The sequence below is a fragment of the Podarcis cretensis genome, assembly GCF_951804945.1.
Source record: "Podarcis cretensis genome assembly, chromosome: 7".
In the NCBI taxonomy this organism is placed as follows: domain Eukaryota; kingdom Metazoa; phylum Chordata; class Lepidosauria; order Squamata; family Lacertidae; genus Podarcis; species Podarcis cretensis.
The window spans coordinates 35,126,019-35,143,988 of NC_137176.1; the positions used below are offsets into that span (position 1 = coordinate 35,126,019).

The window sequence follows — 17,970 nt, forward strand, 5'->3', positions numbered from 1 at the left end:
AAGCTACTTGAAGAATCCTAGTGCGTTCCCTCAAACCAGTTTCCATTTGATTTGAAAATGTAGGCTGCAGTGAATATCTGTTTGTACAAATAAAGGGCTGGAAGAATCAGAAAGCCAGCTGTTGTGCTCGAAAGCCTTGGAGCAACATTTATTAGTTCTTTTACTTAAGAATATAATTACAGAAAATAGTTACAGTATGGGAAGCCATAAATGAAAACTACGTAGGATAAGTTTTGATTTTCATTCTCCATTGTTACTTAGCGGTTAATGTCCTTTTGCTGACCAGCCACTGATTATTAATGTTCTCCATCAAACTATTGGGGGATCACTTCACTAGGAATGGGGAGGTCATTGAGAACAGCCTGTATATTTTCCACTGCTTCTTCTGTCATCATAAGCAGGGCTTGCACAGTTGCAGTTCCAATGTGAGGAGTTATAATAACATTCTTCAGTTGCAATAATGGGTGATCCCTGCAAGGAAGCCATAACAGAAAAATCAGAAGTCATCTGGCACGGGCAGATCAAAGTAACTATATTGCTATATGACTGCACTGACAAAGACTCCAAATTCGGGGGGGGGGGGTTAATGGTAAGTTAGCTTCCACTGAGATGTCTTGTATACACTGTGTAGGTCACAATCATTAAGTGTGATATGATTTACTAAATCATTTTAGGAGCTAGCCCTATGAAGATCTGATTTTGAGTGACTGGTGCTCTGAATCAAAGTTCTCATCACCTATAAACTTGTTTGTATGGCAGTACTGTTAGATAGAAAGCTTAGAACAATGCAGTCTATGTTCTAGGCTTAGAACAAGAACTCCCCCTTACAATTCTGCTCTATTTTTGCATTTCAAATGCACGGTACAGGTTTGAGTGAAAATGAATTAAAGCAGCAAAACAAATTTTGCCGCCTACTATACAATCTGAAGGTTGTTTTGTTTCAAAGCGTTAGATGGCAAAGAAAAAGCATTTGGGACCTCAGGACAAGGGACAGATTGCTATCTCAGCCCTGAACACAAATGCTATTGTGTTGTTGTACTACAGAGCTTGTAATGGGTTATATTTAATACCTCTACCATCATGATTTCTTGTGTTACTTCAGTTTGTTTAAATCCAAATACACTGAGACTCTGGTCAGTCAGAAGAAATGGCAAAATGAACTCAGAAGAAGGCATATTTATGACTATCCATGCACACAGGTTTCTGAACACATCAAGCATTAAGAAGGCGGCAACAGAGGCAAATCATGATCATCTGTGCCTTAATGTTGAAGTTTTGGACCAATGAATAATAATTATTCCATGTCAGGACTAAAACAACAACAGCAAAGGTGTGGGTTTTTTGGTAATATTTTACCTTGGCAATGGTTCAGGGTGAGTCACATCTAAAGCTGCAGCCTTAATAACTCCATTTTTGAGCGCTTCTACCAAGGCATCTTGATCAACTACTGCACCTGATACGGACAGAAAGTCATAAAGTAGTTCATGATAAAGACTGAAAGCTGGTTTCTTGCATTGTTCACTTGAAAAGCACAACATTGTGTCCAGTGGAGTTAATGCCTAGGTAAGTGTGCTTTTGATTGCAGCCAAAGAACACCTTTTAAGGAGCTAAGGCACTCTCCACATTATCTCCCCAAACACGTTTTGATTGACCCAAAATAGTAAAAAGGCTTATGAATCCAGTCCTTAATCCATTTCCTTTGTAGCAAACCTGTTAAAGTTCACCAATAAAGCCACTTCATGTGATATTGCTCTTCCATCCTTCCTTCCTTAAATCCAATGTACCCAATGTATGTTTCTTTACCACTGAATTTCCCCCTTCTTTTTCTTGTGTACCATACTCCTGATTGCCCCCCCACCAATACTACTGGTTTCAAAATAATCCATATTGATTCTAGACACTGAAAACTGGTTGTTGGCCTCACCCTTTGTTAGTGCTGATGAAATGTATCACCTTTCACACAAAAGAATACAGAGAAAAGGATGGAATATAGTCAAAAATAGGTATTTGAAAAATGTATATAGCTGAAGTTTACATTTAGGTAGTCACACATCCCCTACCTCTGCAGATGTTGATGAGAGTAGCCGTGGGTTTCATCAGCTGCAGCTCTCTTTTCCCAATGAGCTTGTGTGTCTCAGGTGTCAGATTAACAACCAGCATCACAAAGTCAGACCCTTGGAGCAAGTCTTCTATGTTTCTGCAATAAGTAGCACCAACTGCCTGCTCTTCTTCCTCTTTCCTGGAAGGAAATAAATGTGACAATTGTCACTTATACAGTGGTACCTCAGGTTAAGTACTTAATTCATTCCGGAGGTCCGTACTTAACCTGAAACTGTTCTTAACCTGAAGCACCGCTTCAGTAATGCGGCCTCCCACTGCTGCCACGCCGCCGGAGCATGATTTCTGTTCTCATCCTGAAGCAAAGTTCTTAACCTGAAGCACTATTTCTGGGTTAGCGGAGTCTGTAACTTGAAGCGTATGTAACCTGAAGCGTATGTAACCTGAGGTACCACTGTATTAGTAACTCTCGTCCCTGGAGCTGCCTGGGAGGAACAAATACTTGACAGGGGCTGGGAGCTCCTTGTGGATTCTTTCCTATGGGTAGCCAAATTTTAGGTCAAAAGGCAACATTTAAAGTCCACTGCATCCCTCCCTATTCAATGCAGCATCCATGTGAACATCAGTTTTTGCTCCTTGCATGGTGCTACATGCTTGCCTTTCAAGGCAGCCAAAGGGCATTGCTAAAGGATGTGGCTGATCATGAGAATCTTAAAACTTGAGGAACATGGGAGCCTGCATGTGTTTCTGGCTAGCAGTGATTTTCTTAAAAAATGATTACTATCCTTTGAAAATATCTTCTAGTCTTCTAGTGCACCTCCTTGTGTGCCCTGCTTTAGGTGTTGATTGCCAATACTGGAGATAAGCAGAATTACCCTTATTTTGTATGTGTCGCTCTGTGCATGCTGCAAAAACAGATTCAAGACAAAAATCTAATAAACCCTGATTTATATATTAATTCTGAACAGGCAGGTGTGGGTGTGGGTGTGTGGTCGTTTTACCATATTGTAAGTCTGAAAATCACCATGTCTTTAAAAATCACTTGCTTTCCACTTCAGTGTTCAAATATTAACAAGAAGAATCACCATACACGTAGGTTTGCCATACGTCCAGAAATTCCCAGACATGTCCTCTTTTTGGGGTCCTACATGCCCATCTGCGGGTTTGTGTGTGTGTGATTTTACATTTTAAAGCAAATGTCCTGGATTTTGGTGGGGGTTCTTTTGTGGGGGGGTGTGGCTCTGACAACCTGGGCTCTGGTGTGGCCAGCTCAGGCTCAGCGGTGGTGGAGGGGCTGTTGGGTGATTGCCCTAAGGAAGCCCAACAACTTTTTGTGTCCAGACTCTTACCTCTTGAAATATGGCAACCCCACCATACAATGACTTTTTCACTTTAATGGTAGAGATGAAAATAGTCTCAAGTGATGGAGGAATTGTTTTTGTCTCTCTCAGCCCCTTAGCCTCCATGATTACAGACAGACTGACACTGTAAGATGGTGCAGAGATTGGTAGTTTCGAGCAACTGCTTGCAACAGACATAGAAACCTAGATTACCAATACATTGCAAGTTAAATAACTAAGGCTGAGGTCCTGTGCATGTCTACTCAGGAGTAAGCCCCGCTGAGATCCATGAGACTTACTCCCATGTTAATTTTGCATGGGCTGCACTGTACAACACCTTCATCAAAGATATACCTAGGGTTCCTGTTGTGATAAAGGATGTTCATGTCAAAAGCTTTTGCTCTCTTGGCTACTTTATACCCAATGCTGCCCATCCCAATGATACCAAGAGTGGCCCGGGTAACTTCTACTCCCAGCCAGTCAACCGCAAAATGTGTGGTATCTGGAGATGTTGCAATATGACAACCTAAAAAACAAAAGCAGAAGCCACGCAGCAGCGAATGAGAAACAAGAGCGTTAGTATTTACAACAGCTTTATTTCAGAAATTAGAAAACGCGCCTGCACCATTTACAATAGTTATTGAAAATCAGAAGACCGCTCTAAATGGGAGTCCCTGTAAGGCATATTTCTACTTAGAATTTGTATAAGCAGCACATAAAAATATAGGTGGGAATAAATTTAAGGAAGAAGGTAGCAGAATCCATCACTGTTAAATCTAGTTAAGGGATCTTGTATGGAAGGATTAGAGAAACATCTGCTCAAGAGTTTGAAGAGCTTCAACCCATCAAGGTTTAAAATGTGGAGCTAAATGGATATTGGCTCTGACTCAATTTCAGTTACAAATTAGAAGCAAGCCAAAATTTTGAGTACAGTACTCCATAATTTTCAGTTTAAAAGGTAATTTCTACTTGGTACCTGAATAGCTGGAAAAGGGAGCAAATACCTGTATTATTATTTATCACTATATCATGGGCATTATCATATAACTATTGATCAGCTGATCTAAGGACTGATTGATACTGGGAATGGTAAACTCAAAATCTTAACATATTAGTGCAAGTTATGTCCCACAAAATCTGAAATGTGTCCACAGCAACTTACACAAACTGCAAAAGAAAATGACTTTACCTTCCACTAGTCTTCTTGCAGATGCCAGCATTAAGGCCATGCCTATGTCTGCTGTGGAGTCAGAAACAGCATGTGGGGTGTTGGTGACTTTTACTCCAAAGCTCGAAATCAGTTTCAAGTCCAAATGATTCACTCCTACCCCTGAGTTTGCTACCACCTTTAGGCTGGGCAAGCTTTCAAGAAGCTCCCGGTCAATGAGAGGTCTGCACTCAAATACAAAAATGGACTTGATCTTTTCACGAAGTTTGTCCTTGTTTCTGTGAAACTCTCTCAGGGTGATGAGATTGAATTGTTTCTTAAGGAACTCCACATGGCTCTCCAGCACACCAAATGCACCTCCTATGTCACAGATCAAAACGCCAGGCAGTTCTTTTTCTCCCATACCCTGAAAAAAAGGGCATGATGAGAAATGTTAAACAGAAAACAGAAAACTACGCTTTCATAAAGCCACTGGAAAATATCCAAGGATGTAAACTGGAGTCTCAGAATTCTGCATTATTCTGTATTAACAGTTAGATAGTCTCTGACAATAATTACGTTTGGTTGGGTGCTTAAAACATCTATTTCTAAAAGCGTTCCCAGGAGGACAAGCTGACTCACAGGCAGTATCGGATTTCTCTTTGGAGATCTGCTTTATTTCCTTTGTTTTAATGTTGTTGTACGCTACTATGGCATTTTGTGGTGTTTAGACATTTATAAAGATTTTATACATAAGAAAAGAATATACCCAGGAGGATTTAATTTACAACAGGATTTAATTGCAACAGATGATGACTTTCTACATGCATATTTTCTTGCCCAGTTGTGGCAATAAGACACTACAATGTAATGATAAAGCTATATTCAAAATGTAAGAAGCAGAGGAAATGCTTAGTTGCTGGAGCGGAATGGGATCCTCTCTAAAAATGTCTGAGAATGCTTCATGCTGATCAAATTAGCCTTTTATCAGTTTTGATTCTGACTGCGTCAGCTTCTGTACAAAGAAATGAGCTGCAGCCAGTTATAGGACAAAAAACTTCACAAGATTTAGCTGCTTATCTTTTAATAGAAACACCAACATCAACTAATTTTGTTCATCCTAAGAGAAGGACAGCATACACTACTTTGGATGATTTATTAGGAAAAATACCTAGTAAATTATTGTTTCCTATACAGTATTTAAATATTGCTTAAATATTAAGGCAGTAACCTTGTGGTCTTGAAAATAATAACTACAATATGCATATACAAGAAACAATGAATATGAAAAACTACAAAATGTAATATAATCGAACATAAAACAATAAAATCCTAAAGCCCTCAAAACATAGCAGCACATTAAAAAAACTTCTTAAAGAGTCAAGGAACCCTTCCATTTCAGCCTCCCTCTTGGCAAGGCACAACTTGGGTCACAATATACAACTCTCACCCCACTAAAACATACACATCACACCCAAATTCTGCCCTATATGTATGCTTCAACCCACATAAGAGGGACCCCATTAGTTACTGCCTTCTATGATATGCTTACTAACTTCTGTCTAATATGAATAATACATTTAAGTGAAAAGGCATCATGTAACACTATGGACCCTTCAATATAATTATCAGTTGTGGTGTGTGAAGCAATGTGTTCAAATGGAAGGCTGTGGGCAGTGCTATTTTTCTAGAAAAAGAGGTGCCACAACTCACCATGAAGACTTCTCTCATTCTCTTAGAATGGCAATGGAGCCCACCTGAGAGGTGGCGGAACAGTTGTCTTGCAGCACTGGAACAGTTTACATCTCTCTGTCCCCATATTTCACCACAGATTTTGTCAGCAGTGACTTTTGCCAAAAGGCCACTTTGATTGGCAGCAACCCCATTCCATTCCCAGGATGCAATTAAATATAGTAAAGGTAAAGGTACCCCTGCCCGTACAGGCCAGTCTTGCCAGACTCTGGGGTTGGTGCGCCCATCTCACTCAAGAGGCCGGGGGCCAGCGCTGTCCAGAGACACTCCCGGGTCACGTGGCCAGCGTGACATCGCTGCTCTGGCCAGAGCCAGAGCCGCACACGGAAACGCTGTTTACCTTCCCGCTAGTAAGCGGTCCCTATTTATCTACTTGCACCCGGAGGTGCTTTCGAACTGCTAGGTTGGCAGGCGCTGGGACCGAACGACGGGAGCGCACCCCACCGCAGGGATTCGAACCGCCGACCTTTCGATCGGCAAGCCCTAGGCGCTGAGGCTTTTACCCACAGCGCCACCTGCGTTCCCGCAATTAAATATAGGTGGCTATAATTTGGTCCAGGGGCTACTAATGGCCGCCTTGTACAAGTACCCTCAGCTGATTCCTGCTAAGGAATAAACTCTCTGTTTTTCAGCAAGCTAGAGATAAGAATAATAATTCCCTCACTCAAAGCCTTAACATGCAATATAGCCACATGGGTTTATATATATTATGTGATTAGCATAAATAATCACAATAAGCACTTTAATCATCAACAGGAATATGTCTACAAGGCAATTTGCTTCCTCCTGGTACTAACCTTGGCCTGGTAAGCTGCTCCCCCAGTGCTGTTTTGCTCAGTTCTGTAGCTTTGCACACAGGTAATGTTTGTCTTTGCCCACTGAGACCAATGCGTGCTGGAGACTTTCACCCAGGCAGCAGCCAGCTGAACAGACTGTGCCAAGCAGAAGGCTTTAACTCTGAGCATAATCCTACATTAAACACAGTGTTTTGGGAACACCTGTCCAAGAAACAACAATTTAAATCTAAGCTAGCGTTGTGAAAATTTAGCTGATACTAAAGCAGACATTTCTGAATAAAAAAAAAGTAACAGTGCAATTATATTCTAAAAACCCTTTGTGGAGCCAGCAAAATAAATCACTCAAAATAAATGACGTTTAAAACTTTTAACAAAGATTACACCAAGATTAACAACAGTTTCTGCTGTAACTAACTTACCAGTTTTAGTAGGGGAATGGATTAAACAATGTGTGTATTTCTTGATTCCTACAGCACACACTGTGATTAGCACCGAGTACAGTCAGTTCTTTAACTTTGCTTTTAAGGCCCCTTAGCTGGCTTGGCTCTGCCTGAATGTGAGCTATGCACACAGCACATATGTTTCTTAGTACGTACACATTTCTAACAAGGATGTATCCCAGTCTTATACTTGGTTTCCAGATATTTATTAACAGCATTTACAACCTTCTCAATTAAAAATAAATGCTCAATGTCTTATCCGTTAGGAGCCAAGGAAAAATTCATTACAGTATCAAACCTAGATAAAATACGCTATGTTTATTTTGCCCTGTCTACAGAGCAAAAATATGGCAGGGGGAAGCCATTATCAGCCCATGTTTTCATAGTTTACACATGGTGCTAAAATAAATGCATATCTATGTAAAAAAACAATATGTATTACAGCTGTCTAGGAGAAATATACTTCCAAAAGGATCACGTGGTCTGAAGCTGGCAAGAGTCTTAATTGCAAGTCTCTGCCCGCAGGAGGGGGCATTGGCAAGAACTGCGGCCAGACCCGAGCAATCAATCCTAGCTCTCGATTCGCTTTTCCTTACGGGTTGGAAGAAACCATCAAAACCAAGAACTCCGCTAGACAAGCTTTCGGCGAGCAACCTTTCCCAAACGGTTGACGTCATCCCAAGGTCTATGGTAGCCGCCTACGCGGGCTTCATAGCTGTCAGAACCACTCTCTTCTACGCAACAGGTACCCGTTTTACCAGAACGGTTGCCCCTTACCTCTCTTTCCTTTTGCAATGGACTCGTCCCCATCGCTCAAGCGTCGATGGTAGAGCAGCCGTTCCACTTCCGTCGCGAAATGAACCTCTCCGGAAGTGGCGAAACAAAAAGCGGGCAAACGGCTTCATTTGCCCTCGCGGGGCTAAGCGTAGCACTGCGTTAGGCGGCGCTTACCCGTCCCCCCCCCCCGCCCCGCCCGGCCTCTAAGTTCGGCGGCCGCCGGTCGTCGCGAGCGCGCACGTGTCCTTCGAGGCGACTGTGGGGAGCCGTTGCAGCCGTTATTCCTTTGCCTTCGGTGAGTGGCTGTTATCTGGCGGGCTGGAGTCCGCGGGCGGGTGAACGGTCGGGAGACGGAGGAGTTCAGCAGCGTTAGGAGGGCCGCAATTAGTGTGTGTGTGTGTGTGTGTGTGTGTGTGTGTATATATATAACCTGAACAGACAGGAGAGCAGCTGGAATATGAGAAAAGAGGACTTCACTAAGAGGATGTAAGATAAAATGGTTTCAAAAGGCCTGGGCATATGATAGGCACTTCACCTAGGAGGAGATCAGGGGATGTCAGGGGAAGGTGTTACAGATCCAGGGCAAAAAACACGAAATGCCTTTATCCCAGGGTAACTGAAGGTTTAGCCTTCAATTTGTTGTTGTTGTTTAGTCGTTTAGTCGTGTCCGACTCTTCGTGACCCCATGAACCAGAGAACGCCAGGCACTCCTGTCCTCCACTGCCCCCCGCAGCTTGGTCAGACTCATGCTGGTAACCTCGAAAACACTATCCAACCATCTCGTCCTCTGTCGCCCCCTTCTCCTTGTGCCCTCCATCTTTCCCAACATCAGGGTCTTCTCCAGGGAGTCTTCTCTTCTCATGAGGTGGCCAAAGTACTGGAGCCTCAGCTTCACAATCTGTCCTTCCAGTGAGCACTCAGGGCTGATTTCCTTCAGAATGGAGAGGTTTGATCTTCTTGCAGTCCATGGGACTCTCAAGAGTCTCCTCCAGCACCATAATTCAAAAGCATCAATTCTTCGGCGATCAGCCTTCTTTATGGTCCAGCTCTCACTTCCATACATCACTACTGGGAAAACCATAGCTTTAACTATACGGACCTTTGTTGGCAAGGTGATGTCTCTACTTCTCAAGATGCTGTCTAGGCCTGTCATTGCCCTTCTCCCAAGAAGCAGGCGTCTTTTAATTTCGTGGCTGCTGTCACCATCTGCAGTGATCATGGAGCCCAAGAAAGTAAAATCTCTCACTGCCTCCATTTCTTCCCCTTCTATTTGCCAGGAGGTGATGGGACCAGTAGCCATGATCTTCGTTTTTTTGATGTTGAGCTTCAGACCATATTTTGCACTCTCCTCTTTCACCCTCAATAAAAGGTTCTTTAATTCCTCCTCACTTTCTGCCATCAAGGTTGTGTCATCTGCATATCTGAGGTTGTTGATATTTCTTCCGGCAATCTTAATTCCGGTTAGGGATTCATCCAGCCCAGCCTTTCGCATGATGAATTCTGCATATAAGTTAAATAAGCAGGGAGACAAAATGCAGCCTTGTCGTACTCCTTTCCCAATTTTGAACCAGTCAGTTGTTCCATATCCAGTTCTAACTGTAGCTTCTTGTCCCACATAGAGATTTCTCAGGAGACAGATGAGGTGATCAGGCACTCCCATTTCTTTAAGAACTTGCCATAGTTTGCCATGGTCGACACAGTCAAAGGCTTTTGCATAGTCAATGAAGCAGAAGTAAATGTCTTTCTGGAACTCTCTAGCTTTCTCCATAATCCAGCGCATGTTTGCAATTTGGTCTCTGGTTCCTCTGCCTCTTCTAAATCCAGCTTGCATGGACCCCTTCATGGATCACTGCCCCTTCATGGATCACTGCCTTGCCGTGGCGAAGGGGCTTGGAAGAACTCAGAGAAGCTATGAACTATGCCGAGCAGGGCACCCAAGATGAACAGGTCATAGTGGAGAGTTTTGACCAAACATGATCCACCTGGAGGAGGAACCGGCAAGCCACTCCAGTATCCCTGCCAAGAAAACTCCATGGACAAAGACAACAGCCTTCAATTTAAGGGCCTCTTAAAAATGATATTGATATTTGGGGTCTATCATATGGTCCTGTCTATCTTTTTGGTTCCAGGTCATTTAGAGCAGGCACGTCCAACTCCCAAGAGACTGTGATCCACTCACAGCATTAAAAAAAACAAACGGGCAATGATGTACCCTTTTTAAAAAAAATTAAAAATCGCTAGGGGTCCAAAGATTGACCAGGATCAAGATTGACCAGGAACACCCCGTGATCAACCAGTAGATTGCATTTGACCTGTTGGACATGCCTGATTTAGAACTTAGCATTAACCTTTAATCGTGCCCTTGTTTTCTCTTGGCTGATCCCAGCCAGACCCCAAAGTCACCTGTAAGTTCTTCTGTTCCTTCCTTTTGGAGAGAACAATCTGAACTTATTACCAACTGTCATGGACCAGAAGAATTGACTTCCCCCATCAACACATCCCTAATTATGTCCCATAATTGACTATGCAGTCTGCTGTGGTAGCTTAACCTTGGCTGGAATAACGGGGTAAACTAATTATATAACAATTTGCTTGCCTTACACAAGAATTCACTTCGTGAGTTTACCAGTCAAAATCTAACAAATTGCTTTGTCTTGAATCAAACCTTTTTCTGTAACATTGAGCACAGTGAACCTGAACTGTAAATTATTGTCTTGTTCTGTTTTCTCCCACAGGTCTTACACATATTTTGAAAATGTCGTATATGCTTCCACATTTACACAATGGCTGGCAAGTAGACCAGGCCATTCTTTCAGAAGAAGACCGTGTGGTGGTCATTCGTTTTGGGCATGACTGGGATCCAACATGTATGAAAATGGACGAAGTTTTATATAGTATTGCTGAGAAGGTATTTCATTTGTATTGATATTGTATTATATCCATTTAATCCATATTTATATATTAAACCAAGAACATATATGAGAAAACATGCCAATTATTTTGTTTACATTTTTATCTGAGAAGGAACGACTGAAATGCATGGTTCTAATGTAAAATATTTTTTTCAGTAAAGGTTGCACACATCCAGAGTCATGTGAGTAGGCTTCCTCTTGTATCATGAGACTTCCTCTCTGCCCCCTGTAGCACTCCTGAAACCTGCCTGAGGGTCTTCCAACCCCCTGGAGCACAATTTTGTGGGAGCGGTACAAGGGAGGGGAGCAAAGGAAAGTTCATATTATGCTATAATAATGGATTATATTGGTTCTTGCCAGAATACAAAAGTTACTGACTTTCCTAAACTTGTAATCTTTGTGGCTGCAAAGAATGAAATTGAATTGGAATCACAAAAGGAGGCAGAACAAGGCAAAGTTCTTGTATTTCTTCAATGTTATATTGCCATTCGTTTGATTGTTTTATGCAGTTGTGGTCCTTTAATTTTGTTTGTTAACTGTTTCTTACTGTAGAGTAATTGTTTCCAAATCAGCTTTTCTACTGAAAAACTTTACCAGGCTTCCTCAACCTCAGCCCTTCAGAAGTTTTGAGACTACAATTCCCATCATCCCTGACCCCTGGTTCTGCTAGCTAGGGATCATGGGAGTTGTAGGCCTAAAAAAACATTTGGAAGGCTGAGGTTGAGGAAGCTTGCTCTTTACTTATCTGCTGCAGCACTCCTGCATTATTGAAGAAAGTTCTAGGGGTTTAACTACCTCATGTAGTTAAAGCCTTGGATAAGCCTTTCAGATCTGATTATTGCATCATGTTAATTGAAATTATATCCTAGAATGGAACCCTAATTTTCCCACAGCTTTGTATCAGAGAGGAAGATTGATAGGGATTTGCAAGCCATAGTTTAGGGTAGACCTAATGCTGATCTTAATATTCATCTAACCTGTTTATCATTAAAAATGATCCCAGAATGGTTTACAATATACAAAATAAATACACCATTCACAATGAAATCATTTTCATAAAACAAATTGCTAAAAATTCTTAATCACTTGCAACAGATTGATAAGTCACTGAGAGCAGGCTACACAACTGTATACCAGTTTAGCAAAAAACCTGGGCAAATAGGTATGTTTTTAACTGATGCTGAAAATCTATCAGTTTCAGCACCAGTTGGATCTGGGAAAGAAAGGCATTCCACAATTTGGGTGCTGATATTAAGAATGCCTTCAAGCCCCCGATAAGCTTCCAGGAACCTCTGCATTATTGGAACATAGTTTGAAAAACAGTGTTCTATACCACTGTAAAGAATTTACCGGTACTTGGATAGGTGGTAGATGAGGGAGGTTTGGCATATATTTTAAAGCAGCAAATATGCTAAAGGTAATTGCAGAAGTTTTGGGGGCTGAAATAAAATAGGACTCTGTCACATGAAGGGCACCTTTGGATCTAACCTTATATAAAATTGCATTGCAGAAGTTTTTGTGAAAACGAAAATAATAAAATTCATACATATGCTATTAATAACAGCATAGAATTCAAACTGTTATGAAAACAACCCTAAAGGCAATCCAATTGCTTGTATTACTGCTTCTGAGCAATAAAAGACAAATTGACTTTAAACTTCAGGGCAAATATAGTAAGTCCATGTACCAAAATTGAGACATAACTATTTAGTATTTTGACATTGTAAAGGAAAATATAGCTAGAAATATTAATAGGTGGGAGAAACATTGTCAAGGAAATGTCAAGGAATAGGACATAATATTCTTTGGAATACTTTTATAGATAGTAATATAGTCCTACCTCGGGTTACAGACACTTCAGGTTGCATTTTTTCAGTTTGTGGACCGCTGAAACCCGGAAGTACTGGAATGGGTTACTTCCCGGTTTTGGCAGTCGCACATGCGCAGAAGTGCTACATCACGCTTTGCACATGCACAGAAGTGCTGAATCGGAACCCACACGTGCTCAGACACGCTGCTGCGGGTTGCAAATGTGCATCCCGCACGGATCACGTTCGCAACCCGAGCGTCCACTGTAGTTGAAAAACTAGTAACTTGGCAAGCATATTGGCACTTAAGTTTTACGTGGGGGGAAAAGAACAATGTAACTTTGTATTTGAACATCTCCCTCTGCAGAAATAGCAGATTAAAGAGGGTGATCCTTCCTCATCTTCTTGCTTACAAGTCCTGTTCGGATATCACTGCTGTACAAAGAGTGAGTAATCAGTTGTACTGCATATTTACACTAGAACAATCATGCAAACCTATTGTTATGCTACAGTTATATTCTGCACTGGGAGAAAATTTAGTTGACAGTGAGCACTGAAGTTTCCAGTTTCCATGCTGGTCACTTTCTTAGATAGAATTTCCAGTAAGTGCAGCTTGTTCTTCCACTGTTTATGCTCCTTCTCTGATACACTATGCATAATTTCCAATATAACCATGCAGTTCTGGGGTGTAAAAGTTAACAACAGTGACTTCCTGTCAGGTCCAGCAAAACAAAAACTTTGCCAATATGTGCCGCTAAAGAAAAAGGCTTTTAAGAATATTTTAAACTGTCATAGATTCCCCCAAAGGACCCTTAGAACTAGTTTGTCAAAGGAGCTGAGAGCTGCTAGACCCCTATTCCCTCACAAAGCTACAATTCCCATAGTCCCCGGGAGATGGATTGATTGTAAAACCATTTTGGAAATTACTGTTTTGTAAGCGGAATGGGGTCTCTCTGTCTCTAGCATTCAAAATAAAAAATGAACTCCTTGGCATAATGAGACATTTTATTTCCTGGTCTTTGAGCATTGAAAGTTTGTCATCATGTTTTAGGGTTTTAATACTAACACAAGGGTCAAATATTTTTAAATTTTCAGAATTCTCAATAAGTCTTGTAGGAGGGTTATAAATGCCTTAAGAAACATATATTCCACTGTATTAAAAATAGATACTTATGCATAGGTTCTTACAGGTTTATGTGTATATTAGTGTGTTGCAAAGGTTTTCAACCTTTTTGGGTCCACGGCTCCCTTTACTAACAACATTCTTTCTGTGGCCCCCCGTGAGGCTCAGGAGCCCAGTTATGTCACCCGTTTCCTGCAGAGCTGGCAGCCCCTCACCCCTTTTTGTATCCAGTCCTGGCATCCAATGAAATATGGATGTGTTTACAGGTGTGTGTCTAATATAGGAGAGGTAAACAGGAACTGAGCAGAAACAGCAAAGTTTCTTGCATTGTGAATTTTTGAAGGGATATTTACTGAGACTTTTTGTGGGTCTTATAGGAGATACTGGTGGGTACACTGTGGCCCACAGGCACCACACTGGCGACCCTGACCTTGTTTTTCCTCCTTCCCAAATCTTTTATATGCTAGTAAAATATGTCTGAAGTGTTAAACTCATTGGCAATTGCAGAACAGTGTATTTTTTAAAATTAAGCTGCTTCAATCATCACTGCCACTGTATCAGTATGACCTATTGCATTGGGTGGGAGCTGAAAACTAATGAAGATTATGTGCAAATTAATACTGAACAACTGTAATAGCTTGAGATTTCCTAAAGCTTGCAGAAGAACAATCGTTGAATTCTGGCCGCTACTGGGTATAGTGCAAATGGATTGGACCTGAACATAAATATAAAACTGTATTCTGTGTTTCAGTTCTTGTTATGTGTGTCTTTCGTTTTGAAACAAAATGGGAAACACCTGTATCCTTTGGGAAGCAAATCCCAGTGAGCATGTTTCTCTGTAAACATCAATACAGTGGAACCTCGGGTTGCAAATATGATCCATGTGGGAGGCACGTTCGCAACCCACAGCGCCACGTCTTTGCACGCGTGGGTCGCGATTTGGTGCTTATGCACATGCACAAAGCGCGATTTAGCGCTTCGCATGCACGAGTGCCAAAACCCAGAAGTAACCCGTTCCAGTACTTCCGGGTCCGCCCTGTGGACAACCTGAAATTGTGTAACCTGAAGCGTCTGTAACCCGAGGTACCACTGTACTGTGAAGCTATTTTGCTTACAATTAATGTTTTAGAACATAGTATGTTCTAAACACACATTCCTCTCCCATAGGTGAAAAATTTTGCTGTTATTTATCTTGTGGATATCACCGAAGTACCAGACTTCAACAAGATGTATGAACTGTACGATCCCTGTACAGTCATGTTTTTCTTCAGGTATACTATAACTTTGTATATTATCAGCTGATAAGTGTTTTCCAGGCTTTCTCTAATTTTTGACCGAATCTGTTTATTTGTGTCATGTAGTGCAACTAAATAAGCTGCAGAATAGAGTAACTTTATTGATGTCTGTAATACTACAAATTTCTGTTGAATACCACTGGTACAGCACTGGATACAACCCCATTAATCTAATCTAGTTTTAGTATAAAGGAAATATACATTAAAGTAAATCACTCCATCCTGCCCAAATGTAGATGGAGATAGGGAGGCGTATATATTGCAGAATATATATATACATGGGGACTACATGAAATACTATGTAACTATAATATATTAATAACATCCTTCCCCATTTTTCTTTCCTTTCTTAAAGAAACAAGCACATAATGATTGATTTAGGCACTGGTAACAACAACAAAATTAACTGGGCAATGGAGGACAAACAAGAGATGATTGACATCATAGAAACAGTTTATAGAGGAGCACGTAAAGGTAGAGGTCTTGTTGTATCACCCAAGGACTACTCAACCAAATACAGATATTGATCATTTTATCATTTTACTACAAGTCTACTTCTGGAGCTTCGTAAACTCAAACTTTGTATAAAGTGTTCTTTCTTGCTTTCATCTCCATTGTGAATATATTTTTGAATTTATGTAAATATGTTATCTTATTTCTTATGCAAAAAAAATTTTACTTGATTTTAGAAATAAAGTATGTCTTTTACACATAAAGTGTTTTGAATCTTACATTTTTCAGAATATTTTTATAAAACTATTATTTTCTATAGGAATGGATTGAGCTATGTCCAGTTGAAACATAACAAATGCCTCTAGACAACATAAACCGTATTTCATCAGAATATAAAAATACAGTACAGTGGTACCTTGGTACTTGAAGGGCTTGGCTCCCGAACGCCGCAAACCCAGAAGTAAGTGTTCCGGTTTGTGGATGTTTTTTGGAAGCCTAACATCCAATGCGGCTTCCGATTGAGTGCAGGAAGCTTCTGCAGCTAATTGGAAGCCGCACCTTGGTTTCTGAACCGTTTTGGGAGTCAAACAGACTCTCAGAACAAATTAAGTTCGAAAACCAAGGTACCACTGTATAAGTCCCACAAGGCACATTTTTTGTGATTGGCTTGGATCCAAGTACTGTTCTCCTATCACCAGATGGCTAGGGTTGGTGGTGGACAGGGGGTGTGGAGGTCTGTAGATAGGAGGGATAGGAATGAATTATCCCTCTCGTGTGAGCAAGTAGAAAGTGTCTTACAGAGCAGGAATTTTGGATTCAAGCAATTGTTTAAGGCTCACCTTTAGAATCTGGGAATCTAAAGTGTCATGGATACATGCATAGCACCAACTGATACAAATCACTGTAATATTAAGTAATCATTGTAATAAGGGAATTCAGTCAGTGTTTTATGTGTTCCACTTTCAGAGCCTAAAGCAGTTCCAGTATAGATTTTTGGAAGGCAGACAGTATCCATTGCTGGCCAAAAAGAAATACATGTCCCAGGATGTCTTTGAAGAAAAAAGGCAACTTTCCTCCCTTCTTTTATTTCCTCCCCTCTTAGCATAATTATGCTATGTTTTTAAAAAGGTAAAGGGACGCGGGTGGTGCTGTGGTCTAAACCACTGAGCCTCTTCAGCTTGATTATTATGAAGTCAGCCGTTCGAATCTGTGCGATGGGGTGAGCTCCCATTGCTCTGTCCCAGCTTTGCCAAACTAGCAGCTCGAAACTAAACGACATTTTCATGCACTCTGGCTTCCGTCACAGTGTTCCGTTGCACCAGAGGTGGTTTAGTCATACTGGCCACATGACCCAGAAAGCTGTCTGGACAAACACTGGCTCCCTCGGCCTGAAGTGAGATGAGCGCCACACCCCATAGTCAAGTTTGACTGGACTTAACTGTCCAGGAGTCCATTACCTTTACTTACTACAGTTTTAATGAAAGGAGATATATAGGAATTTCCTTCAAAAAGAAGTATTTACACACAAATATTTTGTAGAAACAAAACTAAAACACTATAATTCAGCAGTGGCAATTCCTTATTTGTTTCAAAAGTATCCTCTCAGTATGTCTATGACTGGCTACACCATATCCAGGTAAATCAGATGTACAGTAAAGATATTAAAGAAAGAGGGTATGCAGAAAAAGATTCCAAATTCCAAACGGAGATAATAAATAATGAAGTGAAAATTATATCTAAGATGTATAGGATGCTGCTAGACTGGAACTTAGGCGATGAGGAAGTCAAATCAGTGATGATCCGCTGGGCAAGGGATGTAGGTCATAGCATACAGTTTGAAGACTGGGAAGAGCTTTGGAAGGAGGGGCTAAACTTTACAGCGTGTATAACGATAAAGGAAAACGTCATGAAGATGTTTTATAGGTGGTATCTAACACCGATAAAATTATCAAAAATGTATAAGACGGATAAGAAGTGTTGGAAGTGTAAAGACGAGGAGGGCTCCTTCTACCACATGTGGTGGGAGTGTGGAAGAGTGAAACAGTTCTGGGAGAAAATATACATTGAA

The 17,970-nt window shown here is 41.1% G+C and overlaps 2 protein-coding genes across 6 annotated transcripts; one reads left to right on the plus strand and one right to left on the minus strand.

Moving 5' to 3' along the window:
- Positions 1 to 115: 115 nt before the first annotated feature.
- LOC307220124 (putative 2-ketogluconate reductase) lies at positions 116 to 8,359 on the minus strand. Of its 3 annotated transcripts, XM_079983801.1 has the most exons (7): positions 7,514 to 7,818; positions 7,095 to 7,295; positions 4,588 to 4,972; positions 3,753 to 3,924; positions 2,061 to 2,239; positions 1,357 to 1,453; positions 116 to 471 (listed from the first exon to the last, which is right to left on the minus strand). In XM_079983801.1, exons 2-7 carry the CDS (start codon positions 7,260 to 7,262, stop codon positions 315 to 317), a joined length of 1,158 nt encoding a protein of 385 aa, XP_079839927.1. In that variant the 5' UTR covers positions 7,263 to 7,295; positions 7,514 to 7,818; the 3' UTR covers positions 116 to 314. The 3 variants fall into 3 exon arrangements, with proteins under 3 accessions (XP_079839927.1, XP_079839928.1, XP_079839929.1); XM_079983802.1 differs by lacking the exons at positions 7,095 to 7,295; positions 7,514 to 7,818 and adding an exon at positions 8,312 to 8,359; XM_079983803.1 differs by lacking the exon at positions 7,095 to 7,295 and having other exon boundaries at positions 7,514 to 7,816.
- A 136-nt stretch (positions 8,360 to 8,495) lies between these two features.
- On the plus strand, positions 8,496 to 16,165 carry TXNL4A (thioredoxin like 4A). 3 transcript variants are annotated; one of them, XM_079983848.1, is made up of 4 exons: positions 8,496 to 8,606; positions 11,047 to 11,219; positions 15,322 to 15,425; positions 15,805 to 16,165. In XM_079983848.1, the coding sequence occupies exons 2-4, from the start codon at positions 11,067 to 11,069 to the stop codon at positions 15,974 to 15,976; spliced, it is 429 nt and encodes a 142-aa protein (XP_079839974.1). In that variant the 5' UTR covers positions 8,496 to 8,606; positions 11,047 to 11,066; the 3' UTR covers positions 15,977 to 16,165. The 3 variants fall into 3 exon arrangements, with proteins under 3 accessions (XP_079839974.1, XP_079839975.1, XP_079839976.1); XM_079983849.1 differs by lacking the exon at positions 8,496 to 8,606 and adding an exon at positions 8,739 to 8,797; XM_079983850.1 differs by lacking the exons at positions 8,496 to 8,606; positions 11,047 to 11,219 and adding an exon at positions 13,401 to 13,477.
- Positions 16,166 to 17,970: the final 1,805 nt, after the last annotated feature.